Source organism: Plectropomus leopardus, chromosome 19 (genome assembly GCF_026936395.1).
Source record: "Plectropomus leopardus strain MGB_pleo_1.0 chromosome 19, ASM2693639v1, whole genome shotgun sequence".
NCBI classification, from domain to species: domain Eukaryota; kingdom Metazoa; phylum Chordata; class Actinopteri; order Perciformes; family Serranidae; genus Plectropomus; species Plectropomus leopardus.
The window spans coordinates 8,180,876-8,192,711 of record NC_142194.1 but is presented as its reverse complement, the minus strand read 5'-3'; the positions used below and the strand labels follow the sequence as shown (position 1 = coordinate 8,192,711).

General features: G+C 38.8%; 1 protein-coding gene across 1 annotated transcript; it reads right to left on the bottom strand.

Annotated features, from left to right (window-relative positions):
• Positions 1-319: 319 nt before the first annotated feature.
• Positions 320-9,086, bottom strand: prph2a (peripherin 2a (retinal degeneration, slow)). Its single transcript, XM_042507727.2, has 3 exons — positions 8,118-9,086; positions 5,440-5,686; positions 320-1,702 (listed from the first exon to the last, which is right to left on the bottom strand). Exons 1-3 carry the CDS (start codon positions 8,696-8,698, stop codon positions 1,496-1,498), a joined length of 1,035 nt encoding a protein of 344 aa, XP_042363661.2. The 5' UTR covers positions 8,699-9,086; the 3' UTR covers positions 320-1,495.
• Positions 9,087-11,836: the final 2,750 nt, after the last annotated feature.

The window sequence follows — 11,836 nt, the reverse complement described above, 5'->3', positions numbered from 1 at the left end:
TCTTGCATCCTCAGAAGCTCATTTCAGAGCTGATTTAAGGCACAAAAATATCAACATGTGCAGGAAATAAATAAAATGTTGGCCAGAAAAGTCGCTTGCCAACACATATACATTATTTTGTTAGTGAATGCATTCTGGTGTTTGACCCCCCTCTTCCTCCCTTACACTGGACATGTGAAGAGTCATCCGATGTCCATGTGAAAGCAGTAATGCCATAATTGCCCTCATCCTATTGACTTAATCAGGAACCCCGTGGCACTCACAGCATGCCTCGCCTCTTGATCTCAGGTTTGTGTGACTGAAGGTCAAGACGTCCTCGTTTCTCTGTCGAATCTCTAAAATCTCTTTATTCATTTGTACAATCGTCATAATCTCTTTTCCTACACAGACTCACAAAAAAAAGAAAAATAGGAAAAACTTTACATGGATTTAAATAAAAGATTTAGCTTAATTACATTATTTTTTTAAAAAAGTTAAATTTTTTGTCATCATTTCTACACTATGTACAAAGACAGCAACCCAGCTGGTTATACATACATGTGTGTCAATATACAGATACTGAATGCACGAGGGAAACACCACAGAGGACCTGAGATTACAGTACCGGGGTCAGGAGCCAAGATTTAGCTGCCAATTTCAGTCATCCTCCACAGGTTTGGAGACGGCCCTGTCTTTCTCTCCAGGGCTCACATCCCAGTTCCCGTGCCTCGCTCTCCGACCACGTGCCGCAATATTCACATCTACTCATTCAAATCATAATTTGACTCCATTTCAGGAGCTTATCCTGTCTTCATTGGGGACAGCTGTGGGCTGGAGTACAAAAACAGCTGAGTATGGGGGTTAATTTGTTTGCTTTTTCTATACAATGTAAACATAAACTATTTGTTTTAACTTGAAAGAAGTTATTGTCCTGGCTGCCTTAAATTTTTAAGTTGATTGAATTTGAGAAGACAAGTTGAGTTATTTAAAAAAAAAACCTCAACCTGTCTTCTCGAATTCAGTCAACTTAAATATTTAAGGCGGCCCAGACACTTTTTTTTAATCACAACAAATAGTTTATTTTTAAAGTGTAAAAAAAAGCTACAAGCCAAAGTACTGCAGACAGATCAACGAGGATAAAACACTGCATTTCTTGATCTGTAAATTGGGCGGCGAAATCATCTGAAATTTATCAATATATTCACGTGTCACTTTGAAAAAATTCAAACCGCACCAAGTGTTAGAAACCGTTTGTTTGAGATGGATTTGTTTGGTTGGGGAGAAACCAAATTTAAAACCATAACATAACTCACCCTACACATCACCTCTCTCTATGTTTGAATACATACAGTTTAGGATTACAGTCCATTTGAAAGGTCCATTTAAAAGGCGTTCAGAGCCAAATATGTGTGTGTCTACATGACGAATGTTGGTAGAAAAACAGTAATCTCACACGTCCCCCGTCCTTTCCTCTTCAGGTGTGGGAATGGTGTCAGTTTTTGCAGGAGGGGCTCGCTCAGCTCACCGTGGCGACCGCTGCCTCGCCCCCCTCCTCCACCTTGCTGCCTTTGCCCATGGCCTTCATTTTGTCCATGATGTCGGTGAACGTCTCCTTCACCGTCTTCTCCAGGATCCAGCCCTCGCTCTCGCTCTCGGGGTCCTCCGGGTTGGCCAGGGTGGACTGAGAGCTGTCGACGTACTGCAGGCCGATGGTCACTGCAACCTGCAGTTTATCAATATCAATGTCAATCACTGAAAACATGATGAAGAGTCCTGTGTAATCATGACATAAGAAAAAGGGGAGTAAAACTCCAAAGGCAACAAAAATATTAACTGCTTATGGTGTCACATGACAAAATGAATTGCAACATATAGGTGGAAAAATACTCATAAACAATGCAATTTACTGATGTTTGACTAACTAAAATTCAATAATTTGTCAGAATATTAGTGCCAAATTGCAGAAAAAAATGGAGATATTGTGGATTTGAGAATAAAGTCATAATATTACAAGAAAAAAGTAATTATTATGAGTAAAAATCTGAATATTACAAGTAGTAATAGATGAAAATAAAGTCATACTATTTCAAGAAAAATAAACATAATATTACAAAAATAAATTCAGAATGTAATGATCATAAAGTTGCACTATTTCTAGAAGAAAATGCATAATTTAATAAAAATAAAAAAAGTCATAATGTAATGAGAATAAAGTCATACACTTAAAAAAAAGTTAATATTATGTTAACCAACCTTATTAGTCATAGCACAACTTTTCCCCCACATGTATTAATTTATTCTTGTAATACTATGACTTCCTCTCGCAAAATTATTATTATTATGATTTTGTTGTCTAAATCTAATATTTTTCATTTTTTTCAAAGAGATTAATTCAGGACAAATAAAATCATATACATGGTTTTCAAAGTAAAATATTTCAGTGTTATGAAGTCAATAGGGTTCATAACATTCAGGTCAATTTAAAAAAAGACTAAGATTAAAATTGCTCAGATTCGATTGAATGTTTAGCCAAAAATTCACCTTGAAAATGTTCACAGAGCAAAGTCTGAGCTTCCTGGAACAGGACAGGCAGTCGAGCCTTAATACAATAAAACTGACCTCTGTCCAATCTGTAAGTCATGTGACCCAAAAAAACATTGTCACCCAGTGATGAGAACCAGAGAGATTTATGGCGCTCCAGTAAGTCGTGCTGTATATGTACAATCTGACTGCTGTTCTATTCGATTTTTGCAACATTAATTTTTAAATCTGAATTTAAACAAATTTGAGCAATCTTTATCTATTTTTTTCTAAAAATTGGATTTAAATTTGTGATCAGTGACAAAAATATTTGCAAACTGAAAAATGTCATTTGCACAAGATTTTCAAAGTAAAATATTTCAATGCTGTGAATTCAGTGGTGCTTTAATTTCAATGTCAAATATTCAATGTGTGGGTGCAGAGCAAAAAGTAGAAAAAATTAAAATGCATACAAAAAAAAAACTTCTTTACTCATCATCTAAACTCATTATAAATGTTAAGAAGTAATTTAAGACTGGTGACTTCAGATCTGACTGAAAGCTCAAAGATCCAGGAAGTGGGTCTGTCCTCCTCACCTCCCGTATAGATTAACCCATTACTCCATCTCTGAGCCCACTATGTGTGTCAGCGTGGAGACGCTTGCATAACCGCCCCTAAATCTGGGATTCCTCCGACTGTACGTCTGATCAGCTTCCAGGCGTGTTGCCCTAATACAAGTTTTTTAGAGCAACAGTTGGATTGCTGGGAGATATTATCTAAAACCGTCTGCTCGGGGCGATGCAGGGACACACCGACACAATCGCAGACGTCAAAGAATTATCTGTACGTGTTTGTTGCTTTTCTGCGTAACGCTGCTCTGATTCTTGACAACAACAACAGCAGATGTTGGCAGTAGAGGCTCAGGAGAGAGTTGACGAGAGGCGAGGTGCCATTTGGCCGCTATAGGATTAACATTTGGGTAGAAAGTAGCAGGTGAGATGCAGCAGGTCGGCCGCACGTACGTACTTGCCAAAGGTTGTGCAGGGTAACCCGAAAGTAGGTAAAGAGGATCGAGTTGTTTGGGAAGAGGATGCGGAGGTGGAAAGGAGGGAGGTGATGGATGCGCCAACTGGGTCAAGGCTTTGCATGTTGATACACAAGCTCTTGACCGAGGCCATCACAGTCCTCACCTGACTCAAAGCTTTACCGAGCCCGCTCTGCATTTGTTAAAAAATAGACGAATATAATCAAAGTCTCCACTCATAAATGGTTGCTTTTTACTTTCATTGGCAGAAGGAAAAAAAACTTTCTAAGAGTTTAAGACATATGTGATCAATTTTGTAACACCATAAATAATTTAGAAAGATAATCACGATCCAAAACAAAAGTCATGTGGAAACTTAAAACTGTTTTTGTAAAGTATCCAGCATGTGTGTAAAAATATGTGAGCTTACTTAAAACCATGTCGGAAAAATATGTCTCAAATCAGAGTATTTCTATGTGTATTTATGTCTTAATAAATACTCTTAAACTGTCACATTTTACAGTAGATGACAATACCGGTTTTCTAACATGCTCAGTGCTCACTTTTTTGACACCACAAACCAAAAAACTACATCAACGCATTCGGTTGAATCCTTTCTCTCTGATAATAATTTTATGTTGATGACTGGATTCGTGGTTTTGGCGTAAAAAGGATTTGTAATTGTTCTGTAGAAAAGCTCAGGGTAACAATTGTGCCAAACCAACCAATTAGTCCTCATCCTTCAAGTCTTTCCTCTTGGAAAATCAGATAATACTGCTGGAAAACCCATTACTGTTCTGTGGTGGTTTGATGTGTTCACTGGAAAAGAAAAATTCTGGAGAAATTTATGGGGAAAACAATAATGAAAAAAGTGTGCTCCTTTTCCTCAAAACTGAGATAATGGTCTCCTTACCTCAGGAAAAAAAAACAAACAGTCTCTCTCGGGTTAACTTATGACCATTTGTAAAAGTCATCTTTAGTAAGTCTGTTTTTGAGTGTCGAATGGGCTCATGTTTGCCTCACTGGAGTAAATAAACAACCACTGCAACTCAAGTACAAGTGTCTTTCGCCTTCCGGACTCAGAGGGCTGAAAACGAGCCCATTACGACCATAACGTGCCAAAGAAGATGCCACACTGGAACCTCGTCTCAAGAAGTGACACAAATGTAAGATTTCTGCTTTGCAGGAAGGCTTTTCAAACAGCATCTTACAAGAAAAAATGCTTGAATTCACTGGTTTGTTTGGCCAATGTACATCTGGTTCCCCACCTCCATTAAAGTGCAGCCGGACTGTCTCTCATGAAGTGGATGGGACGGTCCTGAACAAGACTTAGTCATCTATTTCTAAAGTTCTCGACTGACTCGACTGAATCAGTCGGCCCGTTCAGATATGGGTTAGAAGCGGGCTGCTACACCTGCGAATATTTTCAGAAGTGCACCTGATTTCAGGTTTCACTTTAAGTTTTTCTGGGTTTTGGTACCAACAGTGTGTGGTTAAGTTAAGAAAAAAGATCATGTTTTAAGTTATAATAACTATGCTTGTGATGTGACAGACTTTTGTACATCAGTTAAAATAAGTCAATATTGACTTTTTGTTTCAAAATTGACACAAACTGCAGTCTCCTCGGTGAAAGTCCTGTGTTTGTTTGTTTGTTTCTCGCTCTTTACACTAATTTTATGTCACCTGACTTACTCCTTTGCTTCCGTCATAATTAATACAGCCACTAAATACTAGCAGGTACAGCAGGTCCCCTCTAATCCATATCTATGAGGCTGATAACCCTGATAACGCCCATTCAATCAAATGATAAAATTTAAAGTGATCGGGAGATGAATATTATTCTGAAACTTAAACTATGAGGTAGAAAACTATCACATTTGCATGATTATTTGTGTCGATGCATCGCCGGCTCTGACCTCCAGCATCGTGACCAGCACCACCAGTGCTCCGATGGTGTTCATCATCCCTCCGTAGTAGGACAGCATGGCGTCACGGCAGCCGCGCTTCCACACGTTGAGCTCCTCCGTGTAGTGGTCGTAGCTGTAGTGGGCGGAGTTGTTGGTCATCTGGAACTGGATGCAGGGTCGGGGGGAGCTGGGGTTACAGCAGCTGAATGGGACTCCATCCATCAGGTACTGGCCGTCCACGTTGCTCCCAATACGGCTAAGAGGATGAGGCAAAGTGTCACATTATGATGGGCTGAAGGTGAAAGTGAGCTAAGCTCAGAGGTCAACGACTATATTTGCAGCATGTGTAAGCTAAAATTACCTGAAGTATAATTAGAAATGTTACACTTTTCTTTTGGCATATTTTCAGTTACTTCATACAATCAAATCTAATCAAAATAAGCATGAAAACAGGACGTTTTTAGGCAGCATGTACAGGCGTTGAACTGTACAGTATTATGCAACATTGTTGCCTCAACAATAAGCAATATTGAAGCGATCAATCTAACAGAGACTGAGCATAAAGTGAACATTTTGGGCTTTACAAAGGTGGCATCATTGCAGAGCTGATGAAGTTGTATGAATTGCTTTTATTGCGTTACTTTGTTATTATTCTTTTTTATTGTGTAGAGCTTGGGGCAACACTCACTGCTGGTCAGTAACTATCAATAGTTTGCGGTGAGCTATTGCATTAAAACATAACTGATTATGCTTACGGAAAAATCTGTTATACATGGGTCTACACATCACACAAGCACGATAAAAGTGAAATCAGATTTTACTTAAAGGGCTTGACCCAAATCTTGAGATTGATTGATGGTTGTAGGTCAGTGGAAAGACACGATTGGATCAGTAAGCACCGAGGAAGTCAGATATGGATCTTTGATTTCTAGAAACATCAACATCTCATTAATCCCAAAATAACGCCCCAGATAAGACATTGGTCGACACACATATCAGACAGGAAATACTACAAGTCAGAGGATAAGGATCATTTCTGAATAATAATCAAGACATTATCAATTACAAAGGTGGTTGTATAGATATTTTAGGCTATTTAAGTAGGATTGTGGAAAAACTTCACTATTACCTCCCTACATTACTGTCCAGTATTGTTGTTATCACAACAGCCATTTTTTATTCCGATTTTAAAATCCTATCTAGGAAAAAGATGCAGTAACACAATAATTACCATAAGGTGTCTTAAAAAGGATGTCCTCACCTGTGCTGAGTGGTGAACACTTCTAAGAAGTAATTTTTACAATGGAAAAATTACACATATTAGTACACAAGGATTTTTTGAAATAAAAAGATGGACACCACTAATGGAGGTATTTGGAGAACATTGAGATTTATAATTGAAGGAATATAATCTTACAAAGATACTGAACTGCAGGCATGACCCTGAACTAACTGAGACACAATATACATTTTTTCTGCTTTTTGAATAATAACATGTATATATTCCTATGTATGTGTAAGAATGTATAAGAATAAATGATGAACCCTGTATTTTGAGGTATTAATGTTATTCGTTTGTCATTTTCTGTGTTATTGTTTTTTTATTTATTTGTTTGGATGTATTTGTATACATATTCCCATGTTGCATGTTCGGACAAATAAGACCCTACATTTATTTAGTTTTATTTACAGAGAGCAATAACCAAATACAAAAATTAAGTTTTTTTTCTTACATTTCTGGCCACAAATTGTTTAATTTAGAAATTCAATCCATGGATGGTTATTTTTATTTTAATTTGTTTTGATCTATTTTTATACAAATCCCCATGATGAAGTGTTTGGATACATAAGACCTTATATTTTTTAATTTATTAATTTACTTTTTATGTAGGAGTGGAAATGAGAAATAACCAAATAAATAATTTTTAAAAAACCAAAAATTTCAGGTTTGCATTGTTTTATCGTGCATTGCTGTCCATGGACTGTTATTATTATTTTAATTTGGTTTAATTTATTTTTGTACATATTTCCATGCTGTATTGAATATATAAGACCTAATATATATATGTTCTATTGTACAGTGCTGTCCCTGGAGAGTTGCCAGGTCCTCAGCTGATTGGACAAGACACTGATTCTTGAAGGACAAGGACAGTGTAATCCTTCAGATTAAACACTAACTATGAGCCAACGCTCAGACCGGTCCTCTTCACATCATCATCACAAACCAAACTGGTGCTTATTGCTGAACAATCACAGCAGATCTGACCAGCGTAGATCTGATTGTCACAAAGAGGCCACACATCACAGGACGGGAACAATGCACTTTTAATCCTGCTCGGGGCCTTTTTGACCTTGTGTATCTTTTTCTGTACATAATCACCTCGTCAAGTCCCTCCTCCTTATCCATAAAACTGCCTAGTAACCTCCTCCGTACTTGCAGCCCACCGGTGCCACGTCCCCATTGCTGTCACCATTTCTGTGATGGTAATCCTCAGTGGATGAAAGTGAGTAACGCACCTGCTGACCCACCTTCGCCTTAAATCCACTTATACTGAACTCTAACTTTGTATGGACAACCCCTGAAGGACCCCACCTTGATACGTTCAGGTTCAATGACAACCTCTTTAAGCCACCCCGCGCATTATCACCTAACTTTTGAAGGTTATCATAAAGGATTCGTCACTTACTCTTTGACTTCTTTTGCGCTGAAGTCCAGGTAGCGGTTGCTAACCCACTGAATCTCAAACCAATCTCTGAAGTTGTCGTTCCCGCAGCAGCGAAACTCCATCTGCATCAGATCCAGGGTCCTCTTCATGTAGCAGCGTCCCGGTGTGTCCGTGTCCTTGTAGTACTTCATGCCGTTCCTCAGCCCCTCGGCCAGCGTGAACTGCAGCGGGATCCTCATCAGGAAGCACAGCAGTGCCGTGATGAGCAGCAGGCCGTTAAAGCACACGCAGAAAACCAAGAAGGTCTTCAACATCGGCTTCCACTTTACGAACTTGGTAGGATCCAGGGAGTCGTAGCAGACTTTGCCCCCCAAGGCGTTGATGCCGCAAGCTATTAGGCCCATAAATATGAGCAAGTTGGGCAAGAAGTGGCTCTCGTTGTTGTCCATAAGTTCTGAGCGCTTTCGCAGCTCGATCTTAAAGAACAGGCCCATGCTGAAGACCAGCACGCCGGCCATCACAGCGAACCAGTACATGAACCAGACCGTCTGAGCGAGCTTTACCCGCTTCTTCAGGTCGAATTTCACCAACATTAACACCATTGTTCAACCTGTGATGTGTCCTTGCCTATGAAGAAAAGGAGTCAAATGATCGGCAGGAGCTCCAAGGTGTTCCTGAACGTTCCCTCTTAGCGATCGGGGTCTCCTCTGGTCCAACACGCGAGGAAAGTCAGCTCAGCCTGTAATCCATCCCACGGCAAAACAGCAGAGATGAAGAACCCAGGAGGACCCGGGAGCAGCGCAGGTTATTTCTTCAAAGCTATCTCCTCTCCCATTGTGACAAAAAACACCTTTAAATTTCGCAACTTTTTACCGGTTTTTCCCACCTTAACACACAGGTGAGGCTAATCGTGATGTTCCGCTCTCCTGGAAGAGGTGGAGGATTGCCGAGGATCCTCATGATTAAACTCAAAGTTGCAGTACGTCATGCTAAGCCCCTGTAAGCAGCCTGATCCAATTTGCCGAAATCCCTCTACACAAGATGAGCCTGATCGTAAGCCGCTGCCAGGGGCCATAATTGGTTTGAGCGTTCACGTGGTCATCATGGTCGCTGTGATCGAACACGCTGGGAGCTTTAATGGCATCAAGCCTGACAGAACCATTTTTCTCATTCACAGGTAGGGGTCCACAAGTTCAGCTCACACCGGATATCTTCACGGTGGAGCTACTCAAGCCCATTTAACTCATTCACAGGAACAAAAGAGCTCTCGGGCTCATACAACCACTCACGAATGATGGAATATGGGATTAATTCACTTATAAATACACCAAAAAGCACAAAACTCAGACAAATTTGCGGGAAAAATACAAAGTGACAAATTTTCCTTTAAATTTACAGTAAATTACTGGCAGCTGAAGTTGCCAGAATCCTACTATGGTTTTACAGTATCAATACTGTAAATCACTTCAGCAGTACACTATCATTAACTTTATTACAGTACTGTACTGCAGAATTTGACGTTTACAGCAACATTAGCTCCAAAGAGCATTAAGATTTATAGTGTTTTACTGTATTTTGAAAAAAAAAAAAATCTACTATATATTCCTGGTAGAATATGGACGTGTTTTTACAGCTATTTGTTACAGTTTAAATTTTTTGATGTATTACATGTAGTTGCCATCATATTGCAGTATTGTACAGTAGACTGTTCGGTTTACAGTGTAATACCCATTAAGAATGTTTTACTGTATTTTGAAAAAGCTACTGTAAATTGCTGTTAGAATTTGGACGTATTTTTACAGCAATTTGTTAAGATAGCCATAAAAAAAACATCTTACAAGCCAATAAATGCATTTAAGTGCATTAAAGTCCAGTATTGACATAATCAGGACCATGTACTTAAAGTACTAAAGGTATAAGTATCCTATCTAGGAAAATCCAAACACCCACAAAACTCAAAATTATGCAAAATAAATCAGAATATGACTTAAAATGATAAAAAATTAATTTTTGGTCAATCGACTAATTGTTTCAGGTGTACTTGTATTAACTGTCGGGTAGTTTAATTTAAAACAAATCATCAAATTTATCAAATTTTTATAACTTTTCTTATACTTTTTATGCACAAATCCTACTTTTTAAAGTAACTAGTAACTAAAGCTGTCAGATAAATGCAGTGAAGTAATGAGTGAAATATTTCCCATTGAACTGTATTAGGGTAGAAGTACAAATTCAAGTAGCTATAATTTGTACTTAAGTACAGTTCTTCAGTGACAAATAATGACAAAACAATACGCTCAGCGATAGTGAAACTGAAAATGTAAGTGAAAGAAATTTACTTTTCCTAACAAAACAAGCATTCCCATGATTCTACGGTAAAAAAATAATCATTTACAGGGTTATGAGGTCATTTTAAAGATAGTTTTAGTGCTAAGAGATCTCACTTTGCATGCCTTTTTGTACATTATGTGTGCTTAAACTAATACTTACTTTACTACACAAGTACTGTATACTTTAATACACAAGTTGGCTCAGTGCCATGTGAATATGTCACAGTGAGGGAGGGGGGGCACCAAACCAAATCCTGTTTAAGGGCCCTGAAAAGACTACTGCAGGCCCTGTTTTATTGTCTTATTGTTGTTTGCTGTTTTGGCAGACAAAATCAACACTTGTGTTCAGCACAAACATGAGCCAGATACTAATGTGGACCAAAGCCAGGTCTTTCCCAGAACCGCCTCTACTCTGAATCCCTAAAAGTTCACTGTGGCTCAACACGAGAGCTGCAGCGTCGCTCTCTGAGGAGCATCAAGCTGAGTGTTTGTTGTTCCTGCTACATGCTCTTACAGTACTGAATGCATAAACCTGTTTTTGTCAGCCTCAAGTGAGTTTCAACACAAGTGCAAGAATAATTGTTGGCTTTGTGTGTTTCTGCAAACCACGGATTTGTTACATTTGTGTGTTGTGACAGCGCTGTGGTTAAAGTGTTGTTTAAGCACAGAAAACCACTTGGGTTAGGAAAACATCATGTTTCGGTTTAAAATACCAGCTTTTGTCACAACAAACACAACTGGTCTATATATTCTGGGGCTGCTGAGCCATTCGGTCATATCAGCAGGAATTAACTCAAGCAAGACAAACATACGTGGTACCCTAACCCTAACTGACCGCTCTTTTACTCAAGTCTATTTTGGCAACATAGCAGCTCATCTTTTGGCCCAAGATTAACACCTACTAAAGATAATATTAGCTGCCAGCAAGAAAGCTGTATCGTGAAAATGGAAATAAACCGAACCTCCAACAAAGACTGACTGGATAGATGTCGTTACTACTATTCACGGGATGGAAAGAATAACTTTTTTTTAAAAAAAAAACTATTATTTTGATGGGCTTTTATTGCTTTTAATCGATAAAACAATGTGAGTGTGAAAGGGGGAGACATGCAGCAAAGGTTCGAGGCTGGACTTGAACCTGCGGCCGCTGTGGTGAGGACACCGTCTCTGCACATGGGGTGCCGTTCGATCCACTGAGCCACCAGGCAGCCCAAGAATAACATTTTTATTAAATTTACGGACTGATCATTTATGTGACCTCACAAGATGATCACTGAATATTTACCATATAAACTGGCTTATTTATCCATCAGTGCAATCGCTTGTATAAAGACAAAAGTGTTTGTATGTTTTGCACTGTTTTCAATGTCCTTTTGGAAAAAAATTATTAAAAAAACAAACAAAAACGAC